Source organism: Triticum aestivum, chromosome 1D, assembly GCF_018294505.1.
Source record: "Triticum aestivum cultivar Chinese Spring chromosome 1D, IWGSC CS RefSeq v2.1, whole genome shotgun sequence".
NCBI classification, from domain to species: Eukaryota; Viridiplantae; Streptophyta; class Magnoliopsida; order Poales; family Poaceae; genus Triticum; species Triticum aestivum.
Window position 1 is genome coordinate 234,963,155 of NC_057796.1, and position 13,860 is coordinate 234,977,014.

The window sequence follows — 13,860 nt, forward strand, 5'->3', positions numbered from 1 at the left end:
GCTTTACTATGCATTTTTATATTATTTTTGAGACTAACCTATTAACCGAAGGCCCAGTGCAAATTGCTGTTTTTTGCCTATTTCAGTGCTTCGCAGAAAAGGAATATCAAACGGAACGAAATCTTCGATCTTTTTTGGAACAAACGCAATTCAGGAGACTTGGAGTGGAAGTCAAGGAAGCAACAAGGCGGCCACGAGGCAGGAGGGCGCGCCGGGGGGGGGGGGGGTAGGCGCGCCCCCACCCTCATGTGCCCCTCGTAGCTCCACCGACCTACTTCTTTCGCCTATATATACTCTTATACCCTGAAAACATCCAGGGGAGTAACGAAACCAGTTTTCCACCGCCACAACCTTCTGCCGTGAGATCCCATCTTGGGGCCTTTTCCGGCGATCTGCCGGAGGGGATTCGATCACGGAGGGCTTCTACATCAACACCATAGCCTCTCCGATGATGTGTGAGTAGTTTACCACAGACCTTCGGGTCCATAGTTATTAGCTAGATGGCTTCTTCTCTCTCTTTGATTCTCAATACAAAGTTCTCCTTGATGTTCTTGGAGATCTATTCGATGTAATACTTTTGGCGGTGTGTTTGTCGAGATCCGTGAACTGTGGGTTTATGATCAAGATTATCTATGAACAATATTTGATTCTTCTCTGAATTCTTATATGCATGATTTGACATTTTTGCAAGTCTTTTCGAATTATCGGTTTAGTTTGGCCTACTAGATTGATCTTTCTTGCAGTGGGAGAAGTGCTTAGATTTGGGTTCAATGTTGCGGTGCTCGATCCCAGTGACAGAAAGGGAACCAACACGTATTGTATTGTTGCCATCGAGGATAAAAAGATAGGGTTTATACCATATTGATTGAGTTTATCCCTCTACATCATGTCATCTTGCCTAATGCGTTACTCTATTCTTACGAACTTAATACTCTAGATGCATGCTGTATAGCGGTCGATGTATGGAGTAATAGTAGTAGATGCAGAATTATTTCGGTCTACTTGACACGGACGTGATGCCTATGTTCATGATCATGCCTAGATATTCTCATAACTATGCACTTTTCTATCAATTGCTCGGCAGTAATTTGTTCACCCACCGTAATATATGCTATCTTGGGAGAAGCCACTAGTGAAACCTATAGCCCCCGGGTCTATTTTACATCATATTAGTTTATCATCAACTTGCCAATTTTTGTTGCCGTTTATTTTGCAATCTTTACTTTCCAATCTATACAACAAAAATACCAATTTTTTTTGTCTTATTATCTTTATTAGATCTCACTTTTGCAAGTGGCCGTGAAGGGATTGACAACCCCTTTATCGCGTTGGTTGCAAGGTTCTTAATTGTTTGTGCAGGTACTAGGCGATTTGCGTATAGTCTACTACTGGATTGATACCTTGTTCTCAAAAACTGAGGGAAATACTTACACTACTTTGTTGTATCACCCTTTCCTGAAAACCAACGCATGCTAAGAGATAGCAGCAACCGACAGGGTTTGGTCGTCCGCCGCACGAGTGTGGGCTCCACAGGTCAGGGTTGGGAGCAGAAGCTAACATGTTTTTTTTTCTTTTTTTTTTTAATAATTAGGAGAAGCTGACATGTAGGCCGCTCACGACTACGGGTCCATCGAATCAGTGACGGAACCGGCCCACGCCCACAGGCTCCGTTAAAAACTGACCAAACCCTCTCCCCACAATCCTTCGAACAATCTCCTCCGAGCTCGCAAATCCGCCGCCGCCGCCATGGGCGACTACGGGAACGCGATGATGAGGAACCAGGATGCGGGCGTGCAGTCTCGCGTGAAGGCGCAGAGCCGTGCCAACCTCCTCCAGCTCAAGCTCGTAAGCCTTCGCCGCGCCCCCTCTAGACCTAACCCTAGCCTTCGATCTGTCTTTCTATCCGAGATTTGATTCTGTGTTGCTATTCGGTGGCAGATCGGGCAGAGCCATCCGACGGGGCTGACGACGAACCTGCTGAAGCTGTTCGAGCCACGCCCCCCGCTCGAGCACAAGCCGCCGCTCGAGAAGCGCAAGTTGCCGGCTTACTCTGGTAATTCCCATCGTGCATCTTGTCAATTTAAGTACTCCGTAATGAAATTGGGGGCCAACCCCTTAATTCAAAAAATCCCCATCGTGCAACTCTGTTTGTGCTTGATGCCAGCGGCCTTGCTGATGGACTGTTTTTGATCGGTTTGCAGGGATGTCGCAGTTTGTATCGCGGTTCGCAGAGCCTGGTGACCCCGAGTATGCTCCGCCCGTCCCCACGTGCGAGACTAGGGTATGTTTTTGGCCTTTGTTGCTGCAGTTTGTGCTCAATCAGCAGGCATGGACATTCTGCGGTGGTATCCTTGTCCCAAGTTGTGTAGTCAGTAATCATATAGATATAGTACCTCTTATGTGCAGCCATTCTGTAGTGGCACTGGTATCCTTCCCCCCAAGTTGTGTGCTCATGATCATATAGTACCTCGTGATATGCAATTATGTTTAGGAGTTTACATGGGGGTGGGGGGGGGGGGGGGTACTTGGGCTTTTTAGTGCACCTGAAATAATCAAATAAAAAATAAATTACAGTGGTGAGCTCCCAGTAATTAAGTTGTCAATGCTGTCATGTGAATTTTGATAATAAGGCTTTCTAAACAGCATGGACATTTGTGATTGATCCAATGAAATAATGCAAAGTTAATTTCTTGCATGACTACATATAAATTAGCGAGCTATAGATTCAAATATTACTCAAGTTTTATACTTATTTATTGCTAGTCTATCTCTTATTTTACTATTAAATTTTATGTAAATAGGCTGAAAAGAAGGATAGAATTCGTCAACTTAAGCTTGAGGAAGGTGCAGCTAAGGTTGCTGAAGAGCTCCAGAAGTGTAAGTTGTTTCTGAAGCCACACTGCCCTTTTCGTGTTATATATATGTACTACTAACATTGTTATTTTTAAACTATTTTATGTAGACGACCCACAAAATGACCCCAATGTCACTGGAGATCCATACAAAACACTCTTTGTTGCACGACTTGTGAGTATTTTACCCCATCATTCAGATTTTCTTATTTCCTGTGAAAACAGTGCAATCAATAAGTTTTTTTTTGTAACTTAGTTCTCACTGAATTTGTGAAACTGTTGCAGGGCTACGAGACATCCGAGCAGAAGGTTAAAAGGGACTTTGAAGCTTATGGGCCTATTAAAAGGGTAAGTGTACATGGTAAATACCAGTACAGGTGATGTTATTCCTCATTGGTAAGGTTTTCAGTTATTCTGGTTGCTAAACTATCGTGGGTGAAATCTGGGGAAAAACTGCTTTGCTGCCTTATATAGCCTCCTGGCAGCTGCTGTCACAAAGTGCTACTTGGGAATGAGGTCATTCTGCATGTTCTCTTGTTGCTTCCACCAAGTTCGGAACCTTTCATACCAAGATAGAAAGAACCTTAGACACACAAAACATAATTAAAGCTGTTAGTTAGCTTTGTTCTGTTTAATGTTTTTTGGGGAGTACAGCATGTGTTCTTTGGAACTTTTTCCAAAGAACGTTGAAAACCTATTTTTCCATGTTCTATTTCCTTACTCTTTCTTGTTCTTAGCAAATTTAGTATGCGAGCCGACATTATATTTTCTCTTTGCTGCGTATTCGTGTACGTTTTTTTGGGTAATATATTGGATAGGCATCTTTCAATTTGGGGGGTCATGACACCATTTCTCCCTGTAAGCCATAGATGTCCATATGGAAATCGTTGCATTCCTTGGTAGATAATTAAACAGAGTTCAGACGAGGCAGCAATCAGTTTGGTATACTGTATGAATCCTTGGCAAGCCATTTAATCTGTGCACTGTTGGTAGAACATTTGAAGACTGTAAATTTCTCTGGTAAAAGAAATGTGCATGCAAAGGTAATTTTGATGCTCGATTTCTTGAGAAAAATAGTGAGGAACAGAGCAAACAATTTGCTTTTGCCATGGCACCACAAGGTAGTGTTGCTTTCATGATTGGTTCTTTCCTGCCCCACAAAATCTCCCATATTGATTAACTGGAGCTGACAAAGCATGAAGAATTCTTACAATGGCAGAAGTGTAGATCACTTTTGTCTTAAAGAGCAGCTTATCTGCAGGCGATTTCTACGCCCTGTGACCTAATTGGGTAGGTCCACTGGTGAGTAGTATTTGTAGTTACTTTCCGTGAGCTGTTATGGTACTAGCGCTGCTGCCAAGTTCTGCTTCTCATGGAGGAAACAACACAAAAGTATAATGCGTATGGTATCTCTCAACTCCTAGAGTTGAAGAGTCTACTCCATTTCCATGTGTGTAAGGAATACTTACCTACCCTGCACTATTATCACCTTGATTAATGTAATTGCTTTGGCTATTTTGTTTTCTTCGCCACAAAGGTTGAACAAATTATAAGCAACAACGGTGAGGGCAACTTGTTATAGTATTTAGTCTCTGCAGTACATTTTTTCCCTTTATTAAGCAAGTTCCCTGGTAAGGGGGTGTGGGATGTATTTTCCAACATGTGCGAATCGGCGAGACTTCATGTTCATGTGTGCTGGATTTCAATCCTTATGCGGAAGCTCTACATATGCAAGGTTAGCACGGCTAGTTAGGCTAGTGCCTTCCTGTCGTGCAACAATGAAATATGTTTTTAGCCAAACAAACTAGTGTATGTATTGATAGCCAGTAGTATTTCTTAAGTTGAATGCAGGTTTATTTCTAAAAAATCTTTAATTACTGTTTTTGAGCTTTGCAGGTACGGCTCATAACTGACAAGGTAACAAATAAACCTAGAGGATATGCATTCGTAGAGTATGCACACACTCGGGACATGAAAAGTAAGTCCATTGGTCATTCAAACTCAATGTAGGCTTGTATGGCTTGTTGATGCCTGACCCATTTCATGCTTTGTTGTCACCAGGTGCTTATAAGCAAGCTGATGGGAGAAAAGTGGATAACAAAAGGGTGCTTGTTGATGTAGAGCGTGGTAGAACTGTTCCAAATTGGCGTCCTAGGAGATTGGGTGGTGGACTTGGATCAAGCAGGATTGGTGGTGAAGATGCTGCCCAGAAGCATTCTGCTAGGTAAGAATACTTAATTTTCTTGTTACTGCATTTCTCTCTACTGTCTGATATACCTTTATACTTATGTATTAACGGTCTATAATGAGTTTGACATTGTTCATCCACACTGATGTTTGATACTGCATTATTGTTGATATATCAGGGTATAACGCTGTATTAACATGCATATGATAGTAACTTTGGTTCTGTTTCTGTGTATAGCTGGTGGTGCAGAACGTTTTGGGGGGCTTTAGGGTATTATTGGTGTTGACCGTATGTTCCATGATGTAATTAGTATCTTGTGCTAATATGTTTTGGTTACCACTTATCAGAGAGCAACAGAATGCTGCTGGACGACCCAGATCAGAAGAGCCTAGGAGGGATGATCGTCCTGCAGATCGGTAAGCATTTTATATCCTTATATATTGCTCACTGTTACCTTGATGCTTATATTATTTGCTTCAATACTTTTGCTGCAGGGATCGTGAGAAATCTCGTGATAGGGTACGGGAAAGAGATCGTGACGAAAAAACTCGTGAACGCTCGCATGACAGGACCCGTGATCGTGATCCAAGGGAAGATAGACACCACCATAGAGATCGTGAGAGAACTCGTGATAGGGACCGAGAACGGGACCAGGAGAGAGACCGTGGGCGTGACCGGCGTGATAGGGATAGGCACAAGGATCATGGCCGGGATAGAGACCAGGATAGAGACAGGAAACGTGAGCGCTCTCATGGCAGGGGCAGAGACCGTGACAGAGATTACGAGCGTGCAAGTCATGAACAGGACCCTGGCAGGGACCGAGATTACAAGCGTGCGCGCCATGAACATGATCGTGGTCACTTGCAGGAGAGTGATGCTGATTATGGCAATGGTGAGCTTGGCTATAACCAGCATGAGCACCACAGAAGTCACGAACAGTATGGTTATGGCCTAGATGGACATGAGCGCTCAAAGCGACATGAGCATTACCGGGATGATCCACACAGTAAAATGGCAACCAACCATCAGGGGCAACCTGAAAATGCAGAACCTGCAGTCCCCGAGGAAGGGGAGGCATATGAAGAAGGGGACTACCAGCATATCCAAGCGAGTGAATACAGGAACTAAAACTTGATAGCTGTGGTAAGGCTTTGTTAACACAGTAATATTCGCATCATTTCAGCTGTTCCCAGTGGTTCTCTCGCCTTTTTCTTGTCGGCACTTCCAGTCTTATCCCACTTATTTTGTGTGTGTTTGTTTGTTGTATGCTATTTGTAATAATTTGCTGGATAATGCTTGTGGTTTGTGTTCACTTGTTAGTGATGTTCTATGTAATTTTGAAGCCAATGGCCAATCAATGTGAACTTGTTACTTGCCTAATGCGGCTTGAGTTTATGCTTTTTTGTTGGTTTCGACAGTTCCTGTAGATGCAAGCGTAACATGGGCGTGGTTGCTGGTTATAAAGTGGACTGTGGATCAAGTTACTCATTTCTTTTACTTTGTTTCTTGTTTCCTTGTAAATGATTTTGTTGATCATCTGAGGAATGTAGTTTTTGCTGTTGAAAAAAAGCTTAGGGGCTTTTACTATACTAAATGTTCTTTTTTTTGCTGTTGCGTCTTTGCAGTTTGCTTCTGTCAACATTGTAAACTGAGAAGTCAGAGGCCTTGAAATGGCAAACGGAGCTTAGAGCATCTGTAACTCCTTTTGAATCGGATATTGGATAGGCTAAGCAGTGTAGCCCGATTTCTCTATGGTTTTGCTGAACTTGCCTTTTGGGCCCTTTAGGGGGAACTGGTCAAGCCTTTGGGCCTTTGTGGTTCTTTTTGAAGAAAATGGTAGTAGGTGTAGCCTGATTTCTCTATGGTTTTGCTGAACTTCAAGCCTTTGGGGCCAGTTAGGGAATTTTGATGGATGGTGGCACTAAGATGTATAAGAAAGTGTACATCTCCAACACAGCCCGAAAATTGGTGCCCCAAAATGCGCTGTTTTGACACAAATAACCGTTTTCTCGTTGTCCTATGTGATCTTCTGCAACAACCAAAGTGTTGTATATGTGTAGCATTTGTTGTTGCATTTCAGGGCTGCCCAAATTTTTTTAGGGTAAATTTCACAAATAGAACAACATTTGGATCTTCTTTTTGGCTTGAAAAGTGGGGAACCATGGCTACTACCCTATTACAAAGCTGCTATTGCAGATAGTATGGTTGAAAGGGATGGCATGGGTACTTCGGGCCCTTCAAACTAAGTTATTTAATGAGGGATTTATGGGTTTCTCCTGCTAATTACTTAAAATCATGAACTGAGGGAAACCAGTGCCTGAGATCCGTTATCTCCTGTGTCTGAGCTTGATTGCACATCTTTTCGCTTGAGACCTCCTCTTTCGCTTGGCCATACGAGGAAAGATGTCTTACGAGGTGAGTTAGACAACGTACGTACTGAGCCTGCTGTTGCATCTGTCTCTTTTCAGGATTGTGTGTGTGCGCGCGCTTGTTCTTAAGGAAACGTGCAAATCACCCAATCATATCAGGATGGATCCAATGGGTGAGATTTTTGTCTGTATTGATCACTTACCCAAGAAGGGCGCCATGGAAGAGTTTGGGGTCCAAAGCCACACCTTCTTTCCCCCATAGGAATAGAGGTTAGGAGCTACCGGCAGGGTGTTACATTCAATCTGACCGATGGCTCAAGATAAGTGAAAGTGCAACTAATCCCGAGTGGTTTTGGTAATTCATAACAACATATATGTCATTGAACTAATGCTTATTCAAGATAGATTCCACAAAAGTTTAATGATTGGCATGGCAAGGCACATGAGAATATGGATCCCTCAAAATACTAAGGACATGGATTGACAAAGCTTTCACACTCTACATTTTTGGTTAAGTAACTCAAGATCACATTGAGTCCATAGGAAAGTCAATACTATTAAAAGGGATGAGGTTTTGATCATGACTCAATTGCTAAGTACTTGATGATATTGCTCCAAAAACCCTCTACCACTTTCTTCAAATCATGTATGTCCAAAACCCTAAATAGCCAACTCGGTCCCATGGAAAACATCTACTCTGGACCCATCGAGTTGATCCTATACACCGCCAGAGCCAAACCCTAGAATTTTGGTCTCACCGAGATTGCGATCGGTCTCACCGAGTTGCAACGACCAAGTTTCTTGTTGCAAGTCAATTTCTGGAGCGGGAGACAAAATGAATCGAACTCTCCTTTATTGATGATCGACATGCTATTTATACAATGGGAACGGTCGCGTCCCTAATTTGTAGAGGCGTCTCTCCAAGAACCGTCATGACAGTTCCTAAAATCCTGGAACTGCACGTGACGGTCAGAGAGCGGGGATTACCCCCTATAACCGCAAGGGTTATATTTCAACACTCCCCTAATCACCGCTTGATTGTATTATAGTTCATCATCTGTAAAAGTCTCCTCCAAAAACCCTGTGGGAAAAAATGTGAGTAGTGTTTAATATGTTGCCAAAACTCCTGCAAACCCAGTGGGAAAATAAGGAGAAAATAACGCAACATATAATAGTTGTTGTCTCCCTTAACTCAATATGTGAGAGCCATAGAGTTTAGAGGACAGTAAATATTTCGTATATACTTTCCTAAAAACCCCGGTGGGGAAAACGGAAAGTATGACATATAATCTTGTGTTGATATTGTTTCGAATTGAGATCGAGAGAGGATCGAATGAATCAATTGTCTTATTCCATTGATGATCACATATTTATACAAGGGGAACCGGCGATACGAGAAGATGCGCCTGTTCGAGGGGATGCGAGGAGCGGATGCGACGGTTGCCTGGAGAGGCTCCCGCACGTACGAGGCAGCGGTTGCCTCGAGAGGATCCCGTGCATACTGTTATTTACAACAAGGATTATCTCTAATAATTAAATCCTAACACTCCCCCTAATCCTTGGTTGTCCTTGTGACTGGTCATCCTTTGGAATCATCTCCTCCAAAAACCCTGTGGGAAATATATGAGTAGTGTAGGATATGCTGGTAAAACTCCTTCAAACCCTGTGGGAAAATAAGGAGAAATTGATCCAACATATAATGATTATTGCCTCTGTTAACTCAATATGAAGTATTTCCATAGAATTTAGAGGGCAATAAATATGTCGTATATACTTTCCTAAAAACCCCGGAGGGGAAAACAGAAAGTATGACATATAATTATGTTGATATCACCTCATTAAAAACCTTTATGAGAACCTGTATAGTAAACTCATGAAGGGAAAAAGAGTATAATATGATGTATTGAACAGGAACAATTCAGGAATATACTCCCCCTGATTCTTGCAAAATTAGAAGCCGTGGCATACTAATTCCATGAACATATTTCTGAAACGTAGAAGTTGGTAGGGACTTTGTGAGAAAATCAGTCACATGATTTGACTTGCAAGATATGCAATATAGTGATATTGCTTATTATGTAACCTGTTTGCATCCGGGAAACACAAGCAACATTATCTTTGAGATAATGGTTGGTGGATGTAGCCACGAGGTATGTTTCGAAGACTCTCATGGGATGGCTACCACACCTAACAGGAACACAAAGCTTGTCTATGATCTGACATAGTAGGGATCTGATCGGTGTATCCAATGATATTGGTTTCCAGATTTCTCTGATAATGAAAGATTAGGACAAGATGTTTGATGCATTGGAGATATCGAAAGATATTCTTGAGTCTCAGCCAATTGCTTTTGGCGGATCCAATGCATGCACTGTGATATGGAACCTTAGGTCCCAACACCTTATTTCCATCTCCTCATGGTCTAGATGAATCTTTCTCTATGTGTAGAGAACAAATAACCATGGAAATTATGAACGGATAAGGCTTGTCCACAATCAATTTCTCCAATATTCTGGATATAGACAACATGGTGTACCATAATGCATGAGTGAAGGTGCTCGAGGTTTAACCAAATCCTTTATCTCAAATTCCGTCATTTAGATGATCACACAATTCGTCGTTGCAGGAGTACTCCTTGTATATGACGATCATGCATGGATAATCATCATTGTAGGAGTAATCCTTGCATGTAAGGAACTCACTACGTCGCTTGTACCAAATGTACCGACAATAATAAGCCATATGATGACTTATTAATTTTACACAATGTATGTTGCGTTTTGCATTTCGATTCAGAAGTGAGATTCCATCGGGAACCATCTATATCTGAATCTAGTGATCCACATGGATATGTAATCACTACATCTATCAACTGCAAAGATAGATGATTTTGTACTGCCAATGATATAAGTTATCGGAAAGAGATTCCACCTCTAGAGAATAGTTGGGTATCTGCGTGAACCCTTGTGCTACAATACTTGCTCTATATTTCACCACCTCGTTGTTCTCAATTCTGTTTCCAGAAGAAAACTGGTGTAGGTATTGCTTATGAATACCTTCCCATTATCGAGCAATATTATTTCTACCTAGATTATACCCTTTGCTTGAGTTTAGTCCGAGTGTTGTTCACACTTTGCCATGGCTATGGTCTTTGTATCTGAATCACTTGAAAGGTTTTTTCAATCTAGTTGAGAAATATATGTCGACAATTGTAGACTTCTGGTTATATGATTCTCCAGAATCTATATATCAATATATAGTTGATGGAAATATCATTACCCATGGTGACTACTCGCGATTTCCCAATGCGATTGAGTCGGGTATTCCGATGTCCCGGTCATTGTGTGCACCATGACCTGGGTTGGTGGAGGTTTCCCGTCCACTGGGTGTATACTACTCATTAGGTGTCTGTCAACGTGAAGTTGACTTGCATTTACTGATTCACAGGCCTTGATATCCTTGCTTGCGAGAAGCTGAATCCTGATGTACTATTGCCGTACTTCTCCCCCTGTTGCTTTGAACGGGGAGTTGAGTGGTTTTAGTTGGTACCTCCACTCTTTCCGACATATTTTTCAGGATTGTATGACACCTTTATATTTAGTAAATGAATGTGGCAGGTTATTTGCAATGAGTTGCAAATCTTCCGAACGCATGGTTCAGATCTTTGAGTACGTGGATTTGAGGTAGAAATGTGTTGAGCATTCCACTAATTTCCTGGCATTCTTTATGGTACTTGAAATCTCCCCCTAATGCATGGAAATGTTTCTCATTGAATCAACATACTGGCCTTGAATGACTCCCCATGCGAGGGGCTCGAGGTATTGACGGAAACACAATTATTCCTCACATAGATCCCAACTATATGTTGAGGGGCCAATGATGTATGCCGGGTGGTGATATCGGTATGCAACCGAATTACCGCAGATAGGAAATACTTGGTAGATATCCACATATCAAAGATAGAGGGGAATGATATTATGCAGTTGTGTCATGATCGTGTAAAACTGCATGACTCCAACGTAAAGTTGGTAAGTTGCAATTCCAAAGTAAAGATAATGCAATGAGCTTAGCTCTTTGGATAGGATTCTACCAAACCATTTTGAGTCTAGACATTAGGACAAATTGTGAAACTTCAATCCAAGGGCCATACAGAAGGCACTCAAGGAGAATTCTGCAATATTATCCATTCGATTTGCTTGAAACCGATGTCAGCATAATGAACCAATGGTTTCGTGTGAATAAAGCACATACTTAAGACTATCATGTAGATATATCTTTTAGAACCACGGAATACCTGAATAGTCTAGTAAATGGATGGGAAGAGCCACTTACCTCAACTTGATGCATTCAAGGAGTCTGAGTGGTTTAGCGTAGACTTTAAGGTGTGCGAGCCTTAAAATTAGCTTCCCTGTGTCACTTGTAGTGCACATAAAATCCAAATGGTGTTAGAATTTAGCATCATAATAATCCTAAACTACTGGAATTGCTGATAGTTTTGGTTTCAACCCAATGTCTCGATGACGAAGGCGAGTATGCCAAGTTTGTCATGTACAAGATACTCTGGAAAACTATCTCGTACACAACATGTGCTACGGGTGTGTTGTATGTGTAGTACAATCCAGATGATACACAGAGAATGTGCTTGCCATATCCATTGCATATGGTAAAGAGAAGTTATTTATCTTTGTTATCATCATAAGTTTTGCTATGGAAACTATTTTGATGGATACCTCCATAGTTTAGTAGGGTACGATTTAAATCTGTGAAGCAATAAAGCATCCCAGCGTTACTCGAGTACCCACAGGGATAGTAAATATGACTCGAGTTGAGCCAACAAATACCTCATCGCGTCTATCGACTTTAAAATATCTCCTTTCTCTCAATGCGAGTGGAAACATTGGACTTCCCCGAGTATAGAGTTTGTGGTGCATATGTCCACAAGGCACATATCATTTTTCATCGGATTGACTCCCGTAGAAATCTATATATAGACATGAAGATTCCCAATATGAAAATCACTGTCAGATATATAGAATACATACAAATGTATTTGTACCAAAGTGCTGATACAATATATTGTGATATACAATATATGATGACAACAATACTTATGTTCTTATTAGAACATCAGAAATGGACATAAATTTTATTGACCACTCAGGAGATTGAGAGACTAGACAAAGTCTTCAAACATGTTAGTTGATGCATATTCAACCTTCATGTTCTCCGTGCTCATAGGGTCCCGTGGCTGCTGATAGTCATGTTGGAGGGATGAAGTGAGATTCAAACCTTTGCCCTTGAGATTCTTTACGTCCCAGGAATAGCCGATACAGAATAACCAGATGCTGAGATCTGGATCGATATAATGCCTTAAGATTTATAAGGCAACATATTTTTTTCTGTTAGCGGTGTGATTCCGACCAGAGGAAAATCCTGCGGTCTTGGATTGCACACATTATTCCACGAGACACAAGAGCAATCATGATGTCCATGGCCCAGATAGGGCAGTGGTGGCCATTGAGGGCTAATGCCTCAAACTCTATAGCCATATGTTACCTCTATGGGTATACCAGAGATAATTAATTTACAACCAATAAATTAAAGACCATCATGGTTGATGTTGTAATGAACTTAGCAAAATCAATGGGTATTTCAAGAAGTTATCTTGAAACCATTAGTGTGAATCTCAAATTGCTAGATATGACATCTTGAAGATAATCACCGAAAGGGAGTAGATCTCGTAGCACTAGGGAGTACAATCTGATGAAATCAGTAGATACTCACTTCTAATGTCTTATGCCATGACATAGTAAAATGCATGGGAGAGCACAATGTTGTGCAATCATAATGTCAAATATGACAAAATGTAGGCTTAAACGGTAGTGGTGATGATCTGCAAAGCAGTAGATCTACACACCACCTTGGGATCCCAATACATCAATTTGAAGAAATCACTAAGAATTTTGCATCTGTATTTGCAAGAAATTGAAAATCTCAATTGCAAATAGACGTATTAATCTCGACATGTGGCGAACATAGAGAAAATATACATCTTAGAAAGATTCCGGAATACATCGTACTCACAGAGAAACAGTAGTGTAGAAGTACTTAATTTATCTTTGCAAGAGATTAAAAATCTCAATTGCTAATAGATGTAATTAATCTCGACACGTGTTAAACGTGAAGATATATATCATCAGTTTCGGATCTGGAATACATTGATATTCAACAGAAGACAGTACTAGATGTACTGATTTTAACAGTTTAAAGTGGGAACTAAATCATCGCTTGAAAATACTGTTAAAGCACAAATCAACTAAAAGATGAAATGCGCTAGACGACATGTTTTAGCCGCTCATGGGCCCTGGCTTAATTACCAGCCACATGCCACGTGAAGGCATGGGTGGTAATCCACGGCCTGGTCAACGGAAGAGACAAGGCAGAGCGACCA

The 13,860-nt window shown here is 41.4% G+C and overlaps 1 protein-coding gene across 4 annotated transcripts; it reads left to right on the top strand.

The window, feature by feature from the left end:
• Positions 1-1,623: 1,623 nt before the first annotated feature.
• Positions 1,624-7,525, top strand: LOC123181175 (U1 small nuclear ribonucleoprotein 70 kDa). Of its 4 annotated transcripts, none has more exons than XM_044593426.1 (11): positions 1,624-1,845; positions 1,939-2,053; positions 2,202-2,281; positions 2,802-2,877; positions 2,963-3,027; positions 3,138-3,200; positions 4,749-4,830; positions 4,914-5,076; positions 5,388-5,456; positions 5,535-6,183; positions 7,509-7,525. In XM_044593426.1, the coding sequence occupies exons 1-10, from the start codon at positions 1,747-1,749 to the stop codon at positions 6,166-6,168; spliced, it is 1,446 nt and encodes a 481-aa protein (XP_044449361.1). In that variant the 5' UTR covers positions 1,624-1,746; the 3' UTR covers positions 6,169-6,183; positions 7,509-7,525. The 4 variants fall into 4 exon arrangements, with proteins under 4 accessions (XP_044449361.1, XP_044449360.1, XP_044449362.1 ...); XM_044593425.1 differs by lacking the exon at positions 7,509-7,525 and adding an exon at positions 6,666-6,996; XM_044593427.1 differs by lacking the exon at positions 7,509-7,525 and adding an exon at positions 6,459-6,500.
• The last annotated feature ends 6,335 nt before the right edge of the window (positions 7,526-13,860 follow it).

Bases quoted from the DNA above. Each gene is read 5' to 3' on its own strand.
- LOC123181175 (XM_044593426.1), top strand. From the start codon at position 1,747: ATGGGCGACTACGGGAACGCGATGATGAGGAACCAGGATGCGGGCGTG. The intron at 3,028-3,137 runs GTGAGTATTTTA...AAACTGTTGCAG, and splicing joins CACTCTTTGTTGCACGACTT to GGCTACGAGACATCCGAGCA. The intron at 5,077-5,387 runs GTAAGAATACTT...ACCACTTATCAG, and splicing joins GCCCAGAAGCATTCTGCTAG to AGAGCAACAGAATGCTGCTG.